The 22419-nt window shown below is 49.1% G+C and overlaps 8 protein-coding genes across 8 annotated transcripts; 4 read left to right on the top strand and 4 right to left on the bottom strand.

Moving 5' to 3' along the window:
- Positions 1 to 4461: 4461 nt before the first annotated feature.
- On the bottom strand, positions 4462 to 4729 carry FIESC28_07057 (uncharacterized protein; the record flags this gene model as incomplete). Its single annotated transcript, XM_031161199.1, has 2 exons — positions 4462 to 4555; positions 4608 to 4729. The coding sequence occupies 2 exons, from the start codon at positions 4727 to 4729 to the stop codon at positions 4462 to 4464; spliced, it is 216 nt and encodes a 71-aa protein (XP_031014745.1).
- Positions 4730 to 6667: 1938 nt separating this feature from the next.
- Positions 6668 to 8086, top strand: FIESC28_07056 (uncharacterized protein; the record flags this gene model as incomplete). Its single annotated transcript, XM_031161198.1, has 3 exons — positions 6668 to 6844; positions 6890 to 7598; positions 7647 to 8086. 3 exons carry the CDS (start codon positions 6668 to 6670, stop codon positions 8084 to 8086), a joined length of 1326 nt encoding a protein of 441 aa, XP_031014744.1.
- Positions 8087 to 8276: 190 nt separating this feature from the next.
- FIESC28_07055 (uncharacterized protein) lies at positions 8277 to 8946 on the bottom strand (the record flags this gene model as incomplete). Its single annotated transcript, XM_031161197.1, has 2 exons — positions 8277 to 8854; positions 8910 to 8946. The coding sequence occupies 2 exons, from the start codon at positions 8944 to 8946 to the stop codon at positions 8277 to 8279; spliced, it is 615 nt and encodes a 204-aa protein (XP_031014743.1).
- A 686-nt stretch (positions 8947 to 9632) lies between these two features.
- FIESC28_07054 (uncharacterized protein) lies at positions 9633 to 12597 on the top strand (the record flags this gene model as incomplete). Its single annotated transcript, XM_031161196.1, has 3 exons — positions 9633 to 9704; positions 9840 to 10865; positions 10912 to 12597. 3 exons carry the CDS (start codon positions 9633 to 9635, stop codon positions 12595 to 12597), a joined length of 2784 nt encoding a protein of 927 aa, XP_031014742.1.
- A 357-nt stretch (positions 12598 to 12954) lies between these two features.
- Positions 12955 to 13322, bottom strand: FIESC28_07053 (uncharacterized protein; the record flags this gene model as incomplete). The annotated part of the gene is made up of 2 exons (XM_031161195.1): positions 12955 to 13077; positions 13134 to 13322. The coding sequence occupies 2 exons, from the start codon at positions 13320 to 13322 to the stop codon at positions 12955 to 12957; spliced, it is 312 nt and encodes a 103-aa protein (XP_031014741.1).
- A 509-nt stretch (positions 13323 to 13831) lies between these two features.
- FIESC28_07052 (uncharacterized protein) lies at positions 13832 to 17619 on the top strand (the record flags this gene model as incomplete). Its single annotated transcript, XM_031161194.1, has 3 exons — positions 13832 to 14095; positions 14151 to 15705; positions 15755 to 17619. The coding sequence occupies 3 exons, from the start codon at positions 13832 to 13834 to the stop codon at positions 17617 to 17619; spliced, it is 3684 nt and encodes a 1227-aa protein (XP_031014740.1).
- A 1558-nt stretch (positions 17620 to 19177) lies between these two features.
- Positions 19178 to 20980, top strand: FIESC28_07051 (uncharacterized protein; the record flags this gene model as incomplete). Its single annotated transcript, XM_031161193.1, has 2 exons — positions 19178 to 20252; positions 20304 to 20980. 2 exons carry the CDS (start codon positions 19178 to 19180, stop codon positions 20978 to 20980), a joined length of 1752 nt encoding a protein of 583 aa, XP_031014739.1.
- A 156-nt stretch (positions 20981 to 21136) lies between these two features.
- On the bottom strand, positions 21137 to 22171 carry FIESC28_07050 (uncharacterized protein; the record flags this gene model as incomplete). Its single annotated transcript, XM_031161192.1, has 1 exon — positions 21137 to 22171. One exon carries the CDS (start codon positions 22169 to 22171, stop codon positions 21137 to 21139), a length of 1035 nt encoding a protein of 344 aa, XP_031014738.1.
- Positions 22172 to 22419: the final 248 nt, after the last annotated feature.

Raw genomic sequence — 22419 nt, 5'->3', positions numbered from 1 at the left:
TTAAGATGAATGCACCCATCCTAACTCCATTAGCTTTGCATATGTATGGTGATTGACTATCCGTAAACCTGGCTATAGTCGAGTGGTGGTAGTTTGTCGTCAGGACGAGGTCCTACATAATACTCCCGGTAGGCCGGTTCGTGTTTTTGTGTGCGTGAGTGCATCATGTCTGAAGATGCGCTTTCGAGAGCAGATAGTTGCGGGGTTCGATGATACACAGCCAGGTTGAGTAAGTGCAAAGGAGACATATAATCTGGAAGGAGGTTAGGCAGATTTTTTCTTGTTGCCTTGGAGTTCGGACTGGCAGCCCCTTAGAAAACTGCACAGTTCCGCATTTGCACGAGCTCGCAAACAGTGAGTCTAGGTACTTGTGACAATCAATAAAACTCGCTCTTGCTAGGTTAGTTGTATGCAAAAAAAAACAAGGGGACGGAATTGTTTGTTGTATTGATTGGAGTATCTAATAATTATTGTCCGCTGGGTATCAATAGCGCAGTGTCGCCTCCTCACATCTCTCGTAGTGTTTGTCTAGTTCGCCGCTGTAATAAATACATTCAGAGTTCTTTCTTGTAAATTTTTGGTCCTTCCCCTTCTCTGCGGAATGGCGGAATACATTAATTGTACATTTACGTGCAATGTGAACCTCCGCTATTATAGCAATACCGCAAATTTTGACTTCTGTTCCGCTGAGACCTGGACAATAGTAATAGTCATCAAATCAGCGGCACTCCTTCCGATAGTTCATGGCAATGCACTTGATTCCATGTTTGTTGAAGTCTAATAACGTTAGTAAGCTAGAAAGAGGGCATAGGTTATTAAACTTACAGGATGCAATTGCCGCGACGACGACATCGGTACAACAAGAGAGTTCCGGACTTAATGGATTTCCAGATTTATGGTGCTTTGGATAATACAGTAAGAGGACAACTGCCGATCGATTTCGATTTGCCTCGAACTGGGGTATGAGAGGGTAGATCCAACCACAGCCGGGAGGGCACCATTGTGGAACTTGGACAAAGCGTTGGATCTTCGGGATCTTTGGTCTAGAAGGCATCGCATGAGAGTTACCATCTGAGGAAACTTGGAATCAAAAATCGACACAAGCTGAATGGGAGAAGTCCACGCCGCAGGGCCGTTGAGAGGGGTTTTGGGTGGTGATTTCACGTTTGAAGATAGTAGTTCGAAGTCATCAATCAGCTGAGATTCAGCATCAGTATAGCTTAGCTTGTATCATGACATGGACGACAAGTGTGGTTACCTTCCCCTTCGTCTCGATCAACATCCATATCCCCGAACGATCTGCCAACGCCCACAGCAGGGATAGACTGAATCGATTCTCGGTTTGAGAGGTTGGCAGCACGCTTCTGGATCTCGAAGTTGGAGTCTGCCCGTGAGTGCAATTGTGAGACCCTGAGCAGGTACTTTCAAGCTATCGAGGGATCCAAAGTCATTCTCAATCGTCGTGGGAGGTGCCCTCGGGGTCGTCTTCAGAGTCAGAATCATCAAATCTGCCCTTGAGAGGCTTCCTAACGTTAACAGCGGGCACGGGCTGAAGCGGTGTCCGGTGTGAGAAGCTGGTAGAGCGGTCCCGGAGATTGTAGTTGGTGACTGTCTGAGAATCGGCTGAACCTGCGTGGGGTCGGGGCCTTGAGAAGCGTGAAGACTTTTGCCAGCATCAAGACTTATTCTTATGAGCATCAATACGCCAATCTATTGGGAAAGCAGATGACATAACTTTGTTTGTACCTGGCCTCAGGGTATGATAAGAACTGACCGCCAAAAGCATAAGAGACGAAATGATTTGATCACCTTATGCCAGCTTAGGCTAGCATTTAGGCTACTTTATTTCTGTAGCCTAAATTTTGTGGGACATTTCTTCTGACACCCACCTGCCTGGATCTACAGGGTCAGTTTTTGAGCGGCACGATCTCCGAGGTTGACGGCGAAGAGGAGGGTGGTCTTCAGAAGATGGCATAGCGGGCTCATGTATTACAGTGGTGACCTTCAGATAGATGCAGAGACGCGGATTAGAGAGGTAGCGGACTGGGACCAGAGTAGGGGAATCGACGGCTTAAGAGAAGTCAGGAGGCCTGAGTGTAAGATAGGCAAAGGTAGCAGAGCAGAACCAGATCAGAGGCACTTTGAGAGAAGTGGTGTGAAAGAGTTGTATAGGAGAAAGCTTTGCGAGGGACAAGACGAATTTATGCTCACATGCCCTGGGTGCGCACCTGCCTCACGGTGTTGTGCAGCTCCATGTCGAAAGTCAAAGCAGGGGAAGTCGGTACGTTGAAATGGGAAAGAGAGAGAGTGAACGTGTAGGTAGGTAGGTAGGCACGCATCATGGTCGGTCACCACAGCAAATGGCAGACTTTGAAGAATGGGCACTTTAAGTCGCTTGGGTTAAACTTCACTGAGGTAGTAGGTATGCGGGCAGTAGAGCACGGGGGATAGGTAGGCGAAGAAACAAATCGCTAAGGTAGCAGTGAAATCTCAGTACCTAGATCACATCATATTTACCACTCGAATGTGTTTACTACTAAGACAGGGGCGCCTGCCCGCCTACCAACCTTTTTCATGAGAGATCTAACGTGTAGGCATTCGGTATGGAGCTCCTCTGCACAACTACTCAGAGATGAGTGTGTAGGCAATGATCTGAGCGGTGCGATGAGTGATGTGAGTGAGGCGCGTGAAGCTATCAACGATCAATACTGTGGAAGAGGAGGATGCCAGGGTTCGGTTTTGCAGCTTGTTGCCTACCTATGTACAACGAATATTATGAATGCTTGTCTGTTAAATTGATTTGCAATTACTATCTGTCTTGTACCAGTGGGAGAACTTGGGTGACAAATACCCCTTTTCTGCCATTTGAATCTGGGCAAACTCAGAGACACAGGGACACGAGCCATCCTGGGTACGTTTGGAGTTTGATGATGTGCTGAGTTGATGTCTGTATTGCAAACGATATATGAAGGCTAACTGGGAGCACGATATGCGATGTGTTTGAACTGAGTATAGAAATGCGGCACTGCCGAGCCTTTGGAGAAGGAGTGACATGACCCTATAAGTGATGTGATACGGGACTTAGGACGCTTTCAACAATACAGAAAAGACACAATTCCAAGTATACGGGGTAATGAAAGGGCAGCACCAAAGCTTCGTAGTGAGTTCGAGGCTGAGATCATCCGTTTGGAGTGCTTGAGACATCCACATCACTCCACTGACTACTAACCTAGTACGTCTGCCGGCAGTAAAATGTTCTAATCTCGATGTTGCCATATATACCTACCTAGGTAGTACCGCTTAGTCTGACTATTTCATTCATTCCGTCTAATATCATCATTCAGGATAGTTATCCAACTGTTACAGCCATTGATGCTGCGTGAGTTGAATGACATAGTAGCTGCTTCATAGAACGCATCAGCGAAGTGTCGTTCTTTCGCGTGCAGAGAACCGATAGTAAAGCCAAAGGGGAGCTTGAGACGCCAGACTCAAAACCGATTCAGTTCCCTTCCGCAGGGAGTCATAAGCGAATAAAGCTAGATGAATGGGAAAAGGAGGAGATCCGTCTCAATACAAAACTCGTCTAACACCCAGATCGGTTGGCTTTTATCTTCTGGTGCTGCAAGCCCCTTACCAGAACTAGAGCGAGCTGTTGTATCTTCACCAGGCGTCGACATTGGTAGGGGAGCTTGCAAGTTATCATCATCGATCAACAGGTCATTAGTGCTACTGAGCCACGCATACGGGGTCGCGCCGGGCAGAACGGCGCAAAGGTCTCATCACACACTGAACGTCAACACTGATACGTTTCAGCAGCCTCAACTGAGTCATAGATACAACGCCCAAGATACTGTACGAGCGTAGCGCCTTTAACTACGGGTGTGCTATTCGGTTCACCAATTTAATCACCAAGAATGATCGAAGGTATATTTGATCGATGGTTGAGAAGATTCTTTACTAAGTGATCAATCACACCGTCAATGATAATCCGAGGCACTTTACCTTATTTGGTTATATCTTATAGCGATAAGTCGTTTCGATTTTATGCATATACATATAACTCGCGTTATGGCAATGCCTCGAGTTGTAACGACTAGACTCGTCTACAGCATGGCCAACTTCAACTGCAGCCGGAAACACTGCAGTGTTTCATTTTCCCTCGGCGTGAGAGCTGCAATAGTTGATATGTTCCCGTCTCTAAGCTTTTCGTCCAACTGTGTGTGAGTATTGCTCACGTATCCATGATCGAGGGCGGGGCTGGATAAGTGCAGCCGATCGAAAGAGAATCGCAACAACAAACTTCCACGAGTGCATATATAGATTTCACAGGTGTTTCATTGGCCTTATTTGATGTTTGACTGATTGTATTAGGTGTAGGTCTGTACAGCCTATGTAGTCCCAACGCTAGTCCCAACGCCGATTGTTGAAATTGTTTCCAGTATCAATCTGTCGACAGATTCTTTACTGCTTGGCAGCCTCCTTATGGAGGTTAGCAGATCCCTCATGTTGCTTCTCATCCGCCTTGTCGCTGATAGCTGAGCCTGCGGCGTTGAGGCTAATGAAGATGTTAGTATGTTGTTGTTTGGATCGAAGGTGAGGCGACATACCGGGTGGAGATGGGGGCATTGCCGTCCTTGGCGACCTCCTTGTTGGCCTCCTTGGAAGCACCAGCGGTAGCCTGCTGAACAGTCTCAGCGACGTAGTTGACACCTTGCTTGATGGACTCCATTGTGATAGTGGGTGATTTGTTGGAAAGTGGTTGTGGTTGTGATTGAGGATTGAGTTGTTGTGTTGATGATGAGAAGAAAGAAACTTTCCAGGTGGGAGAACTCGGGGTTTATATAGTAATTTAGCATTCAACACATCGATGGCATTTCGGCATTTTTATCCATAAGCAACCGAAAGGCAATTCCTTGTTTACTTCTGTTGACGTCAAAACCTCTCGATCGGCGGATCTTCACGGACAACAATCCCGTCTAAGAGGATCACTTGACCGCGATCGCGATCAGGGAAAAGACCTAGAACGGGCCATGACATGCAGCCAGATGCAGCTTAACGTGTTGGGATTGGCTCTATCGAAAGGGGCATTGACATGGCGTTGAAGCTTGGCTTCTGGGCTTCTCACAAGATGAGCTTGATGAGAGTCATGTCGTCATTGTGCATCTAAGATGTGAGTTTCATCAGCCAATCAAAAGCTTGCCCCTGGATCGTGGATCCACGATAGTCCCCGCCTGCAATGATCCTCAGTCTTCCCGAGCCTCGGACAAGCTGTCAGCCAATTACAGCTCTGCAATCCTCAAAGTAACTCTGGCACGAGGATCCCCCTCCCCAGACGCAAACAATTGTGGGTTTTAGAGGCGTTGACAACTCCTTGGCTTAAGCTCCCAATTTGGTCTTTTCCATGATAGCTATGACGTAGTTGATAAGTACAGTATTGTCCGGACTGTTCTAACATGACAACTGACATCATCTGCGATCGTGATCTCTAGGGCCAGAGCATGCCCCTCTTGTGAAAGGTTCAATTAGATAGGGCGACTGCAGTCGCATGGTGAGGAAACCTATCAAGATGTACGTGCTTGATCGTCCTACCTCAGACGCGCAATCAATCGAAGGATTGGAGCACGTGAGAATGTCGGGTATGTCACGGATTAAGGGTCCTCTACCGCCCCCTCCATGTTGAGGATCCAAGGGTATCAACACCACCTTCCTGTGGCATTAAGATGTTTGAAGCAAGGGTTCCCTCAGCACACGTTGCGACCCTAATCCGGGGCTGCTATGACGATTATCTGCAGTCAGAATGCTTGTAAGCTCAGGGGCTTGAAACCTTGGGGGCCGAAGTACTATAGAGTACAGAAGCTCCTTGTACATATCAACAGTATTCAACCGAAATTGTTGGGATAGTTAGTTCCAAAGGCATGTCCGCTATACCTAGTTCAACAGAGACTATTCCTGCATCAAGACCAATAGACGTTGGTTGCTATTTTGACGATGCCGGTCGGAGGCTACGATGGTATCGAGGATAGAAACAACGCATCGATCGATCGTGCTGTTCTCGGCTCTCACCTCCCAGCCCCCAATCTCTTTCCCCTCTTTACAAGCTTCCCACATGCAATCTAATGTGGAAAATGAAGTTTGGTGGTTCCGGTGCCAGCCGGGATGGGGTAAAACAACACATAAACCGACCTATGCTTGAGATGGAGTGGAATTGAATGTGTGGGATTATGCCAGATGTTCAGACAAAGAACCTTGCCGCCTACAACTAAAGTAATTGGAGGCAGAGGCAGCTTTTTCAGACCAAAAATATAACCAAATTACTCGGAACCCTGGAAAGACTAAATACAATCACTTGGAGCACACAGAAATCCTTGAATTGTCGCCAAAAAGAGAGAAGGTGTCCATCATGACTATCCGAATTCAGATTACAGGCTATAGGTTAGGTGTCGTGACAAGAAGGCAAAGGAAGCATCACGTGAGCATCTTGGCCCGTGCCCAACCATTGGACCCCGCCAGTACAGTCAGGAGAACAAGGGAGATCCAAGTCAAAGACAGGAGATATCGAATAAAGTGACCTTCAACGCATTAAGCAACCAATTCGTTATCGAGATTAAAACTCTGGGACATAGTCTGGAATACATCGACTTAGAACGATACTTCTTAGCTCGCCGCCATGGATCTGGCTTACGATCATATCACAGAGGATGGCTACGCTAAGAAGACGGAAGAGCCAAAGACTACCCAACCCCAGTCAACTCTGAATGAGGACCTCCAGGACGCTTACAAGGCGTTTTCTAACAGTCCATGGGGCGCCAGGATTGGCGGTTTCTTTGGCACTGTAGCCAAGCAGGTATGTCATCCCAGTCCACAACCATAACCCATCTAACATGGACAGGGTGAATCGGTATATACACAAGCATCAAAGGAGTTGGCTGAAGTGGGTGAAGATGCGTCGAAGGGGCTTACAACCCTGCGCTCAACTATTTTGAGTCATACACGGAACCTTTCACTCAATACTGTTACAGGAGGTGAGAGCTCAAAGGATGGAGAGAAGGATCAGGCCACTCCAAGAGCTTCTCAAGATGGCTCCCAAGAAGCGAAACAATCTGAGAATACCCTTGCTCGTCTTCGGGCTGAAGCCGCCAAGAGGTTGAAGGACCTTCAACGAGCTGAGGATGCCGCCGATGAGGCTCTCATCAAGTTTGGTGGCAACGTCCGAAACTTCCTTCGTGACGCTGTCAGCATCGCACCACCACAGGAGTCTGATCAAAGTGGCACTGTTCTCTTTGAAAGCAAGGACGCTCAAGGCAAGCGGGTGATCCATACCTCAAGATTTGATGCTCAACTACATGTTATTCACACCTCGACTGAGAGCTTCACTAAGGACCCCAACAGTGCTGATTATGCTGTTTGGTCAAAGGAGTTTGATGCTGACAAGAAGACCCCCGATATTAATGATGATCTACAGAAATTCCCTGACTTGCGAGCTACCATGGAGAAGCTTGTTCCCGACCAGGTTCCCTACGTTGACTTCTGGAAGCGCTACTATTTCCTTCGTCACGGTATCGAGACAGCCGAAGCCAGACGACGGGATCTCCTCAAGGGTGGGTCAATTATGACATCTCGACAACAATTCACTAACAAACAAACAGCTGCATCTGCCGAGGATGAGGTTGCCTGGAGTGACGATGATTCTGACGATGATGACTCCGACGACTCGGCCGACACCAGCACTCCCGCCAACAAGGACAAGACTGCACCAAAGGCTGAACCCAAGTCCGAGCCCAAGACTGCCCCTACTCCTGCTGCTGCCGCCACCGCTTCTTCCTCCTCCACCACCACCACCACTACCACCACTGCTACCCAACCCCCCGCAAAGACCCTGCCGAAGCCAACTGAGCCTCGCAAATCCAATGATGAGAAGTCACAAGCCGATAGTGAAGCTAGCTATGACGTTGTCGGTGCGGCCTCTGGGAAGACAACTCAGACTCCTAACAGTCCTAAGAACCCAAAGGACCCCAAGAAGAAGACAGAGAGTAGTGACGAGGAAGACAGCGACGATGATTCAGATAGCGATGATGACTGGGAATAGAGCCTAAAATTGGTCTAGTATATGCTTGGGATGATCGGATTTTGCTTGTCCAGCTCGGCGTTCGGTATTTTGTGATTGGCATGTTGAACCAGAGCCTGTAGTTTGATATTGAAATACCAGGAACTCGTGTCTGATATCCTAATATCACCTCCGGCCTACGCCTTTTGTGTTGTTTTCGTCGTCGCTGAATTTATTTCTTCTTGGTGACCATGGTGAAGCCGTCCTCGTCCACCTGGGGCTGGGGCTTCTCCTTAGGTGCCGCAACCAGAGCAGGAGCCTCGTCCATCTCGACATCAGCACCACCCTCATCGTCGTCGTCCGAATCACCACTCTCCCAATCCGTGTCCTGATCGTCGTCCTCAACTCTCTTGAAGACACCCTCGACCTTTGTACCCTTTCGGTTCAACCACCGTGTTCGCAGAGTCTTGACCTCCTCAAAGGTTCCAAGAGTACAACTGGCCCGAGCACGGAGAATATTGGCAGCCACCTCTGTGCCTGAATCGTCGTCGACGTTGACCTCGAATTCGTCAACCATAACTTGCAGGAGGACGGTCTCTATCTCCTCGAGATCAGGATCTTCGGGAGTCTTGCCATTCTTGGGAGGCGCATCGGTGTATTCGGGAAAAAGCTCGACGACGGCGCCGGCAAACCAGTCGCGCTTATCGGCAGAGTCGGGACCTCCCCAGCCGTTCTGGACGGATAGTGTAAGGGCAGGCCAAAGGTGAAGGGCGTATGCGACGGCTTGTTCGAACTCAGACTGACGTTCGGCTGTAGTTTTTGAGTTAATTCAAACTGGCTCTCCTTTCCCAGAGCATAAACTTACCAGCTGGGGGCAGCTGTGCGGGTTCTGTAGAGGCCATGATTGCGGTTATGATTTTTGGCGGGGTTGGAGGGGCAATCTGGAAGATGGTTCTGCACAAAATTTTTGGTGTTTTTTTTTACCACTCACATTGGCCCCGCCTTGGCCTACGATAGGCCCACATGACTGGAACCTCGTACCTTGCGATCTGGATGATATCTATTTTTGTTGTATAAATGGCAATCGAGTTCGCTTGAGAGGTAAAGAAAATTTCCGACTACGGGGAAATTGAATACCGCCAATTTTGACGTTTTTTATTAACATTTCCAAGTTTTGAACAGCTATACTGTCCTGTTTATAGCATCTGTAATCCATTACTTGATTTCTTGGCTAGAAATCTTCCCCACAAAGACGAAGCACAGGCCACTTTTTAATGAAAATGAGCGACTCACTCACTGCATGCAGCAGGTGCAGACTCAAATGCTCCCTTCCGTCGTGGAGTCAGGGGTAAGATTGGATGCATTGACACTCATCCTGAGCCAGGGATAGATGACATCATGAGACCCTGACTAGCATTAGGTTTTGGGTTCAGCTGAGTCGAGCCTGAACGGATTGGACTGGTCTCTTTCATGTCATGTCTTGCTTTTGGTTTTGAATCTGTCAAGCTTCTATGGCAGATGGCGCTTCTTTAATAGCTTCTAAAGCCACCGACAGTCGCGTACCCAGCGATCACGGAGATTCACAGCCATGAACTCGCTCAATACCACGTCCGTCTCATTTGCTGTCACGCCGACAGTTGTCTCTACTTTATTTTCTCATGTAAGTACGCGCTCATCGTAAGACCGATCTGCATCCTTATTGCGGGGACAAACAAAATATTGGATTGGCATTGGCATTCAACCAATACCTTGGGACTGATTGCTTTTCCCTCAATAACTAACTCATTACTTCCAGTATTTCAATAGAAAACCTCTTAGACAGCGCCCAACCGCGCATCTCTCTTACGATGAAGGACTCCACCTGATCCGATCCTTCCTCGAGTATGCATCGCATCATACTGTTGAAGAACTTCAGGCTTTCACGGCGCAATGGGTACCGCATCCTCAATGGGTCAAAGTCGAAGATGTTACCATTCCCGAGGACCATCTGACGCGTGCTGCCGAATCTTTGCAAAAGCAATTGGGCCCCGATGGTATCAAGCAAGTTGGTGGAGAGAAGTGGTGGCAATGGCGGAAACCAGAGACCACCCTCGATGCTGAATGGATTGAGATGCGCGCTGATGCTTACGAGCGAAAGCAGGAAGGGGGCAAGTCGCGGCGCGTCATGATGTATATCCATGGAGGCGCGTACTACTTTGGTAGCGTTGACGAGCATCGATATCAAATGCAGCGACATGCGCGAAAGCTTAAAGCGCGCGTCTTTGCGCCTAGATATCGCCTTTCGCCACAGTTTCCTTTCCCATGCGGTCTTCACGACTGCCTCGCTGCCTATCTCTACCTGCTCACCGTACAAGACCCGACAACCATCGTCCTAGCGGGTGATTCCGCGGGTGGTGGTATGGTTGTGTCTCTTTTGTGTATTCTTCGAGATCAAGGAATTCCACTCCCCGCTGGTGCTATTCTCATCAGCCCATGGGTCGACTTGACACACTCGTTTCCCAGCGTCGCTGGTGACGCACCCTTTGATTACATTCCACAAGCTGGTTTTCACCACAAGCCTTCCAAAGCCTGGCCCCCACCAAATGAGGATGATGTGGCAATGTTGAGAGAGGAAGCTTTGAAAAAGAAGAAGAGTGAGACAAAGAAGACTCCAGGGAAGAATGAACTTAAGGAGAAGCAGCAAGCGCCTGTTGCGAAGCAGCAACCGTCAGATGTCTCATCAAGGTCGGAATGGATCAATGGTGGGGTTCCTGTTAACTCTGAGAAGCTTCTTTCCGTCAGCATCGATGGTAAGCTTGTGAAGCTGAAAGACCAAATCCAGGTAAGCTTGGTAGATGGCATAGTCAACTAGGTACTGACGCGTTTAGATGTATACTACTAACGAGCTTCTTGCTCACCCACTGGTCAGCCCAGTTATGCAGCCTACACTGGGTGGTCTGCCTCCGCTTCTCATTATGGTTGGAGGAGGCGAGATTCTCCGAGATGAACAGATATACATGGCCCACAAATGCACCAACCCTGCGAAATACGCGCCCCCAGAAGGGTCACTGACACCAGAGGGGAAAGCATTGCTGGAGCAATACAAACCGACAGATGTTCAACTCCAAGTATGGGACGACCTTTGCCATGTGGCACCAACACTAAGTTTCACACGACCTGCCAAATACATGTACAGATCTGTGGCTCAGTTCGGAGCATGGGCTCTTGCCAGAGCTCAGAAGCGTGGTATCGAGATTCTCGACGATGACGAAATATCGATTATCTCTGAATCTGGTTCCGATGGCGAATCCCAGAAAAAGCCCCCTAAAACCCCGGAAACTGTAGGATCCGATAGTTTGGAGTCTGGCCAGGTTGGAAAGGCTGGCGATCCTCTGCCACATTTCAAGAACCACATGATCCGACAAAGAGTTACCCGCCATGGCGCAACTTTGCCGTTAGTACCCGAAGCTGAGCTCACAGCATGCTGCGTAGACCCTGTGTCTGTGGGTGTTGTGAAAGAGGGCACGGTGAAGAAATGGCTGGCTATGAAGGACCAGTGGGATCATCGATACGCATCGGCGAAGTCAAAAATACACCAGAGAATGATTTCCGATATGGCCGTAGGCTATCACAACTTCGGCCCTGGCGAATGCCCACCTCCAACGGCATTGGCTGGTAGACGAAGAATTGATTCCAAGCTAGTAGAAGGGAGCAAGAAGCAACAAAAGAGCTGGGGTCTAGCAATGTGGTCTCTCTGGGGTTCCAAACATGACGAGATGACCGTCGAACGAGAGAAGAAGGCATCAGGACAACCAGTGACCCGAGTTGCCACCACTGCTGAAGGTGAGGGGGCTCGTTCCTTTGCCGATATCGAAGAACAAGACAGGCCACCTTTGCAAACAGGCCGATCCAGGAGTAGATCTCATACGAAAATGGTCACCGATGAGAATCAGACGGGCAGCCATCCTATCACCGAGGATACTCCAGTTGCTAATCTCATTGAGCAACGAAAGGAACAAGAAGCAGCCAGACCTAGTCTGCTCAGTCCAGATTATGCGCCAGAAACCGGCGTGGCAGGCAAACGGCCTTTCCTGGATGGCATCGCGTTGCCGTTTAGTCTCAATAAGAATGCCGAGACGGCCAGTATGATGACACTTCAGTCTGATACCACGCCCCTTCCAGGCTCAAGACCCATGAGCCCAATCTTTCAAGATGACGACGGCACTCAACCTTCACAGTCGACCCAGCTCACCTCACAGGATGCGCCGACTATCGAGATTGCAGGAAAACGACCCTTCCTTGACGGTACGGCAGTCCCTTTCAGTCTCAAGAAGGAAGCAGAGACTGCCAGCATGAGAACCTTGCAATCGAATGTTACTGCGATGCCCAGCTCACGACCTATGAGCCCAGCCACCCAGCCAGCAGAACCAGATGAAAGGGTCCAGGAGAATGGTGTATCAAAAGAGAAGAGTGAATTAGATGATGGAGCATCGAGCATACTTGTTACACCATTGGAACGACCCGGCCTAGATACATTTGTCACGGCCCAGGAAGACCTTCCTAGGGTCAAGTAAGAGGAGGGTTTCACGGAAAGGAGTTCATCTTTTGGTGCAATCGGTGGGATAGAGTCAGTTGTACCCTTTTTTGTACAGTCAGGATATCCCGTGTGTCAAAGCACCATCGTTATAGTCGTTTTCTTGCGTATGTAATCAACATCCATAGTCAATAGTCCATATGAAACAGGAATACTCAACATTCATCGTTCTCAACCTGTTGAGTCCATAATCATACATAGTATTACAGTGTATAGGGGTATATACGGCCTCGCAGAGATCCCCGGGTCTCTGGTAGGTACGTCATGTCTTCGTCCTAGATTCGCTTTTGTCTAGAAATCCTCCCACTCCAAACCAATTCTGATCGTTTTGGTTCGCTTAATCCACACCATTGAATCGCTTCCACTGCTCGACGTAGAAGTAAGGATCTTGAGGACCCTTGTCGAGGCCCTTGTAGTCTCCCGATTGCGGCTTGACCTCTCGGCTCACGAATGGTGTAAGCTATTCCACAATTATTAACTTTCCGAAGCATTACGACCAAGAATATCACAGCGTACCTTGAAGTCCTTCAGAGGCGGAACAGCATATGTTCGGACCTTGTTCCACTCGATTATGTAGCCTCCGTACTTTGTGTGTCGACCCATGGAACCAGTGCGGTTACCCTTGTAGAAGCCTTTTCCAACATCCTTGGTGGTGAGTCTAATATGGCGGTATCGACCGACCGAGAGCGCTTGTGTAGGTCTCATCTTGAGAGATTCGCGAGGGAAACGTTCGGACTCGTTTCGTGGGAAGGCGTCGGTCGAGGCGGGGCGAATGGGGGTTTATCCGTGGTCAATTGCTGCTGTCGCTACAATCGCAAGGTTGAATCTTGAAGTTTTGGAGATTCGGCGGTTGGTATTATTCCGGTTCCGGGGGTCAGCTACTGATCAATTGCAGGGGTGCCGTTAACGGCCAAGCGTTCATCTAAAGGTTGCTGAGGCATGCTTCGAATAAATAATGATGTCGTTTTGTCCCAATGAAGTTTGTAACAGTTCCTAGACAGAAAGGTCACTTCTCTTCTATCTGAAATTTGGTATAACGTACTGAGCGGCTTCTTACTTCTCTTTGAGCTTTGTAAGTGGGCTATAGCGCTAACGAGGGGCACATGCGATGGGTATCAACATGGATGGCTAACGTCGTTTGGCTACAGCAGCTCTAAGCCCGGCCAACATTCGCTATAGCGAACTCATGCATTCGCATTCACAAATATTTTACCATGGACGGGTATCCGACGGGAAGTCTGGACCATAATGTCCCCCTTCTAGTGGCTTCCGGTCTCAACAGCGACACGAACGAGCTACCGCTGAGCGCAGAACTCAAGGAACAGAGCATCCTCCTCCGATCAGAGATACCGCCCATCGATGGCAAGAATGCGGAGGCTCTGTCGCAGTACTTTAAAGATGTCGATGCAAGCGCAAAGTCGTGGAGCGCCTTCGAGAGAAGTGAACAGTATAGGTTTCGGGCCAGGACTACTGGGAGGGTAAGCGAGCGCGGGGACATTAGTCGTCAAGCTGCTGTTCTAACCATTTGGGTAGTCGTTTTTATTACCGCCGCGCCGAGCTCGTCTTCCCGAAGGTATCGAACCTCTTAGCGAACACCCGACACTGCATTCGCCCTTTTCGCCTTTAAGTCCCATATCAACATTATATCCCGATGGTCTGATCGACGCGCAATGGATCAAGAAGCACCAGGACCTTGTTCCTAGTGTATACTTGTGCTTCTACTCACTCACGAGCGACCCGAATTCTATGACACTGCAAGACAACCACATCAAGTCCGATATCAATAACATTAAGGGCGCTCTACTACGATCAGGATACAAGACCCGGCTAGCGATAGTTTTGATCGGAGACAACGAAAGCGAACCTCTCTCACTAGCTGAAGGTATCCAGGAGAGGCTAGAGAGCATACGGAGAGGAACAGCTTTGGACCCCAAGTCTGTCTTCTACGTTCCGTCGCAAGACTCGCAAAATGATCAGAAGCAAGTGTTCGACAACATACTAGGGGTCCTGTACACATCAGCTGTGGAATACTACCGCGACTTGGGACGGCATGCCAGGAAGAAGCGATCTCGTGGCATAGCACCCCAGCCAACTGTACCTCCTACAACTGGAACGTCCCAGACACTGTCACTATCGGACTGGAATTTCAGATATGACTTTAAGTCAGCGATCCTTGCAGAATTTCGACAAGAGACGGATGCGGCCCTGCGGTTTTTCGAGCAAGCATATGAGGTGCTCCTTGGGCAGGACGTGCTGGACATTATTCCTAGTTGGAGCCCGCGCTGGAACGAGGCCCGACTTTTGGCGGATGTTATAGCGATACGGTGTTTGAGATGCCATCTGTGGATGGGACAGACCACACTGGCTGTGCGAAAATGGCACTCCCATCGAGAACGAATCGCGGACTTTGTCGATCGCCGCGGGCGGGGAACCAACAACTATGGGTGGCAGGCTTGGGAGGCTCGATGGGCTACAGTCATGGCCAACCTGGTCGAAAGGGTAGGCATACCAGCTTTGGCCCCAGCGGCAGGGGCAATCTATGTTCCCCAGGATAAATCTGTCTCGGGTGAGAGAGTTTCACCATGGGAATTGCTACATCACACAGGCTACTGGTATCGGATAGCAGCACGTCACATTGTCGCTCGTCGGAAACTGGCGCATCAAATACCGGAGGATGATAGACATTCACCCGACACATCACCCGCATCCGCAGTCGCCAGCAAGGCCTTCGCATACGACACGTACATGTGCCCAGAGCCTTATCAAGAACACCCGCTCTCTGGCAAAGGAGTGAACCATGCGCAGTTGGTCATTGATTGCCTCCAGGCGGCCAGCGCACAGTTTCAAGCTCGTAATCAAACAAGGCTCGCTACAGAGATGTCCCTGGAGTGTGCGAGGGAGTTTGCCAACATGGGACAATGGGATGGTGCGATTCAAATGCTACTGCCTTTCTGGGAGGACGTCGCATTTCGATCAGAAGGCTGGATTAACATATCAGAGGACCTGTGCTTGACTATGCGAAAGATTGCTGCAGGAGCTCACCGTCCCGATTTGGTGGTTGCTGCAGACTGGGAACTAATGGGCAACCGTGAGTGTTCCGAACCATTGATATTACTAAATGTACTAATCAAAACCAGACTTCATGCGGCAACCCCAGTGGCATTATGACATTACCAGGTCGCTTGAAGGAATCACTACGGATGAAAAGCCCTCTATCATCTTGAGTGACGGAAAGTCTGGATCGTTCGTTTCAGCATCTTTCGTGTTTCGAAACAAAGAGGGGAAAGCTGGTGAGAGTTGCACCGCGCAACTTGCGATAACCTCACATACGTTTCGGGATGCCGCCCCAATCACCTTTAGCTCCCTGAAAGCCGAATTTGACGGGAGCTTGAAACCGATATTACTTGAGCACGAGGCCTCGGAAGAGGAGGAATCATCGCCAGCAACAGGCTGTTCTATCCTAACGTTGTCTTTGAAGGAAGATTACGCTGAAGGGTCGGAGGATGAGCTACCGACATTGTTGAAGGGACATTCTAATCTAAGACTCAGACCTGGCCACACTCGGGTCTTTGAGATGAACATACCCCTGAGAGAGCCAGGTACTGCGACAGCCGCAGCTGTCACCCTTTCCCACACAAACGATAGTTTCGATCTCGATTACAAATTGAAGATCCGCCCTACAGACCCTGTTGTTGGCTGGTACATTCAGGGTTCATCAAAGCCCAGAAGCACACGACCAGAAGCAGGTACCATACAAATTCAGCCTCGACCGCCCAAGATGGAGATTAAGCTCTTGGAGCCCCTCGCTCAATACTATGCAAACGAAGCAATCGCTCTGCAAGTTGAGGTGATCAATGCGGAGGAGGATTCTGCTACTGCCAAATTGGACATTCATCTGTTCGGAAAGGAGGTGCCCGCAGTCCGAGTTGAGATCGACGGGCATGAAGGTAGCGCAGAAGCATCAACGGAAGAATCCAAGATTTCAGGACTTACGCTAGGTGCGATCAAGAGTACAGCGTCAGTCAAGCTAATCCTGCATATTGAGCCCCCTTCGACTCCCACAACACTGGATCTGCACCTGAGGACGTCTTATCATCTGGATTCAGATATCGCGACACCGATTATGCAGATGCTTACAGTCCAGCTCAACATAGTAAATGCATTCGAAGCAAACTATGATTTGGTCCCACGCCTTCACCCAGGCCCCTGGCCGAGCCTTTTCGACTCCGAGGGGCTCGGAGATACGGAGGAAGGTGTAGCCAGAGGCTTTGCGCAAAAGTGGTGCCTCCTATGTCACTACGCATCATTTGCCCAGGAAGATCTGAAGGTCGTTGGGATGGACCTCAAGGTGGTGTCGTGTGTCGGTGGTGCACGATGCAACGTGACTCAAGGACCCAATGTATCACAAGAAGGGGTAGTCGTTTCGCCCAAGACGATGCAGGATGCACAGTTCGATCTTGTAGCCCAGAAGCTTACGATGGAGGATAGGCACCCTGTCACGCTCGAGTTGGCGTTTGTCATCCGATGGCAGCGCCAGGACCGCAGCGATGGACCAGTTAACACGACAACTATGCCGGTCGGCAAATACCTTGTACTAGGTACAGAGCCGCGAGTGCTAGCGTCTGTGTACCACGCCTCTAAGACAGAAGATGATATTCCAGGGTTACTGCAGCTGGACATGACAGTCGAGAACCCATCGAATCATTTCCTTACATTTGGTCTCGGCATGGAACCGAGTGAGGACTTTGCATTCTCTGGTGCGAAGCAGACGACGCTGAACTTGCTTCCGCAGTCAAGACGGACGACAACCTATCGGCTGCTGCCGCATGTCAGTGGAGTCTGGATACGGCCAAAACTGACAGTGCGAGACAAGTATTTCCAGAAGGTATTGCGCATAATACCAACAGAGGGGATGAAGATTGATGAGGATGGACTACTAGTATGGGTTCCTGGAGAGGAGAAGAAGGAAGAGGAAGAAGTTGAGAAGTCAGAGGAGCAATGATGATTAGCATGGAAAAGGATGACAAATGTTTACGTTTAGAGGTGCGGTTTAGGCTGGTTATAGATGGGAAAGCATAAATGAAGTTATCACGATCAAATGTTAGGTACTGGTGCTAGCATAAGTTTCAACGTGCATGTCAATTGAAACAATGTATTGTTCTCGTGCAACCATGGATATTCATGTATGACGAGACGCCGTGTTAATGTCTTTAAGGAAATGACAAGGTTTGACAACATCAACGGGTAATGGCATGTATAAAGTTCTAAACGTGTGTGCAGTTTCAATCAACGTCAGATATCGAATAAGATTAAATTGAATTTATGGGCGAGGAAATAGAGTTCCTCCGTCTTTTCCGTCGTCGGCGTTATCAGTCGATCCGGAGCATGGCGGAGATAAGATAACGGAGAATGGTGTTGAATCCGAAAACTGAGACGGTCGAAGTACGGTCGAGGGTCTAGACCAGGGCCCAAGTCAAGTCTATGATGACTGATGACCGAGCTTGGCACGGGATGCAGGCTGATGGACCGGGGGTTTGAAGATCGAGTTTGACTCAACGTCTTGTCTAGTCCAGGTAGTGGAGATTGTCATTTAACGGCTGAGGTTGAGAGAAGAGAATTTGTACGAATATTAGGTACCTACTCTGTGCTTTACCTACAAGTTAATAGTCAATATGGTGGTGATATCGTATCTCCATCGACTAGATATGAGATGAGATGAGATATACTCGCTGCATTTTGAAATGATGATCCAGATCAATGACCCTTTTAAAAAGCCAAAAATGAATGAATAAATGAAAGAAACTTCATTCCTTCGGACATCGGCCTTGGAGAATTGTCCGACCCATGCGTAGGTAGTCTAGACATGACATTTCAGTTCAGTTCAGTTCAAACTAGGCCGGCTATCGAATTGAATCAGCCCAATTTTACTGGGTCCTCTAATTAATTGTCTAGTCTGCCTGTCACTTTTTGACTTTGGCTTCAGCTGAGACAACCTGGAAACCTGTGCAGGTACTGTTGCTGACCGGACCACGGACGAATGGTTTACCGCGTCTCCACGATTTCTTTTATGCTCGGATAATATTCAAAGTCGTCCATTTTTCGGACTAAAAAAAGGACGGGAAAGGGGGGGAATATTTGCAGTGCATCAATCAGATCGTAGTTGCCATACCTTGATGAAGCCAATAATTGATTGACACTGACACTGACACTAACACTTGGTATTTATACAATCTTTAGCCCATCTCCAAAATCTTTCCTCTTGTTCTCGTTACTCGCTATTCGCGTTTCCCTCGCCTTTTTATTCCACTGCTAGTTGCTCCTCCCAAACGAGAAAAGCAAACATCTAATAATAAAAGTCCTCCCTTCTCTTCCCTTCCCTTTTTCCTTTCCCTCTTGAAACAAACGGGAGCAATCTTGGTTGCCCCGGACCAAGCCGAGACCGATCTAACGCTACTATCAATTTCTTGAACGGGCACAGAGTACATAAACTAGGATATCCCTTCTTCTTGTTGGCTTTCTTCCTCTACCAACACCAAATCTGTTACAAGAGAACATCACCAATGGCGACAACTACACCCGCCACGGCGCCAACAAACGCCATGGTCGAAGAGACTCGACTCTCATCTGATGAAAAGACTGAAGTCGGCTCTAATAACATCATGGATACAACTGCCGACAACAAAGAGCCACAAGCTGGTGCTGGCTCCATCAACGCTAGCAATGTCAATCCCGCTGAGGGAGAGCCTCAATATCCTGGCGCTGCCAAGCTCACTCTCATTATCTCATCTCTCTGCCTCGCCATTTTCCTCGTTGCTCTGGACCAAACCATTATCGCACCCGCTCTTGGAGCCATCACTGCCCAGTTCCGGAGTGTCAAGGATATTGGATGGTATGGTTCCTCTTACCTTCTCACCACCACGGCTCTGCAGCCCATGTACGGAACTATCTACAAGTACTTCAATGTCAAGATTGCCTATCTTGTCGCTGTCTTCATCTTTGAGATTGGTAGCTTGATCTCGGCCGTTGCGCCCTCTTCTGTTGCCTTTATCGTTGGACGAGCTATTGCAGGAATTGGAACGGCTGGTCTTTTCTCTGGTTCCATCGTTATCCTGTCTCTCATCATGCCTCTTGAGAAGCGACCTCTTGCCTTTGGTCTTATTGGCGGTATGTGGGGTATTGCTTCCGTTGCTGGTCCTCTTCTTGGTGGTGCCTTCACCGAGCATGCCACCTGGCGATGGTGCTTCTACATCAACCTTCCCATCGGTGGTCTCGCCATGATCATCGTCTTCTTCTTCGTCCATGTCAACCGCAACAGCTCCGACAGCGTCAACTTGACTTTCATGGACCGTATCCGCAAGCTTGACCTTGCTGGCGCTGCCATCTTCATCCCTGCCATCGTCTGTCTTCTACTCGCCTTGCAATGGGGTGGTGCCGATTATGCTTGGAGCAACTCGCGCATTATTGGTCTCTTCTGTGGTTTCGGAGCCATGATTGCTATCTTTATCGGTATCCAGTTCTGGAAGGGTGACGAGGGAACGCTCCCTCCACGTTTGTTCAAGAACCGCAACACCCTGGCTGCCATGGTCTTCGCCATGTTCTTCGGTGCTGGTTTCTTCCCTCTCATCTATTACCTTTGTAAGTCCTAACCATGTATATTTTTCAATGCTGCAACTGACAACGCCCCAGCTCTCTACTTCCAAGCCATTCAGGGTGTTAGCGCCGTCCAAGCTGGAATCAAGATTCTCCCACTTCTCCTCGCTACCGTTCTTTGCTCCATCGTCACTGGAGGTCTTATCACCGCTATTGGTTACTACAACTTTGTCATCATCCCTTGCATGGTTCTCTACACCGTCGGCTGCGGCATGCTCACCACCCTCGATGTCAACTCTCCCCTTAAAGAGTGGTTCGGCTACCAGGTTCTCGCTGGTCTCGGTATTGGTGCAGGTTTCCAGATCGGCGTTCTCATCGTACAAACTGTACTGCCTCAGGAGTGGGTTCCCGTTGGTACTGCCTGCGTTCAGTTCGCACAAGCTTTTGGTGGTGCCATCTTCATTGCGGTCTCTCAAACCGTCTTCCAGAACGGCCTCATCGACACAATCAAGGCTGATAACATTGGCATTGATCCTACCATTTTCCTCAACAGTGGTGCTTCGGAGATTGAGGACACTTTGAGAAAGATGGGCCGTCTGGACGCTCTGGACACTGTCCTGGAGGCATACATGAAGGGTCTCCGAGACACCTTTTACATTTCCCTGGCCTGTGCTGCTTGTGCTCTCATTTCTTGTCTATTCTTCCAATGGAAGTCTGTCAAGAAGGGGCCTGATGGCGAGGATAGAAAGGCCGAGCCTGCTGTGCCCGTTTAATCTATAGGAATTGTGGAACAGTTTTGTTATGTATGGAATGATTTGGCATAAATACCCCAGAAATCTCTCTGCTCTTGACTTCAGTTGGCGTACTTAATGATAATATCCATAGACTAGTCAGTTAATCAAAAGTTATCCTGCAATACTTGTATTCGCTCACTGTGTATCGTCTGGGGGCATATCCCATGAGAGTCGCGCCCTTGTAGCTCTTGTCTTGACCCCAGCAGCGGCTCCCACAAATCTGAGCACCCAATCTTTCACCTGCTTGGCCTTTTGCAACTGCGGATGCATCTGACCGCGCCCCGACAACTCCCTAGTCGAATAGAGACCCGATCCGTCTCGTCGCCATAGCAAGCTGACCCTAGTCATGCCTCTTCGCAGACTTTGGCCGTATACTTTGTTTTGGAACACATGCAGGGCTACATTTTGCATGAGAACGACGTCTTGGCGGCGTAGGGCCCTAATCTCAGCTGCAGCAGCGTTGTGTTCTTCGAGCCAGAATGTGACAGCGAATCCTGTCTTTGTGTCGTCGCCGAGTAGAATCTCTACTAGGGATAGAGTACGACCCCAGCGCGTCGTGACCGTTCGGGGTTGGGCGATAGATATTATTCCAGCAATGACATTGAGAGTAATTGTTTGGGGATTTAAAGCCAATATTTTTGATGCAGAAGGTATATCTTCCAAGTCAGAAAGATGCGAAGGCGCGGACTCGGTCGCATCAGCCCGGACTGCAGCAACAGTAGTCATAAAAGAAGTGTCCTCAAAAGAAGTCTCTTCAAAAGCCGTTTCCTCAAAACTGTCAAGCCTTGATGAAGGCAGCGGATTATGCACGGCCAGAGAGTGATCGTAAAACTGCGATAATAGCGTTTCTGCGTCACCTTGTTCAAAAGGCTGAGACTGTGACTGTTTATTAAATGAGACTTCAGCCGTGGTGAAGAACTCAGATTGGTTGGCGAGGTTAACGCTGATATCGTGTGTTTGACTGAACCCTGTATGAAGAGGTTTTCTGTTCAGGGGGAGAGACCGCCATGGTGCGAGGTTTTGCAATGGCGCAGGTGCTGATTTTGATTTGGGAGGGACCAGCCCTAGAAATTGGGCAAAAGAGTCGTCGATTTGAGTTATCGTACATGACTCTGAAGTTAGAGATGAAGATGGCGGTGCGCCTGCGAAGAGGAGCAGTCTTTGTGCCATGACCAGCTCGTCACGTCACGCCTGGCCTGGATAATCTGAAGAGGAGTCTATTTGAAGCATTTCATGATTTTGTCAAGATGTTGTCTCTGCCTAACTTGGACCGATAAAGTAAAGTGAGGTCCAGTTAAGGTAAGGCCAAGGATGGATACAATGCAATGCAGGAAGAGAGATCGGCTTCCACTTCCCGGGCGCAGGTACCGAGGTATGGATTATGGATGTTTTCCCCACCCCCACAACTCCCGCCCCGT

Source organism: Fusarium coffeatum (assembly GCF_003316985.1).
Source record: "Fusarium coffeatum strain FIESC_28 chromosome Unknown BRIP53273_contig_152, whole genome shotgun sequence".
Classification (NCBI taxonomy): domain Eukaryota; kingdom Fungi; phylum Ascomycota; class Sordariomycetes; order Hypocreales; family Nectriaceae; genus Fusarium; species Fusarium coffeatum.
The sequence above is the reverse complement of the archived record's forward strand: the minus strand, read 5'-3'. Positions and strand labels throughout refer to the sequence as shown.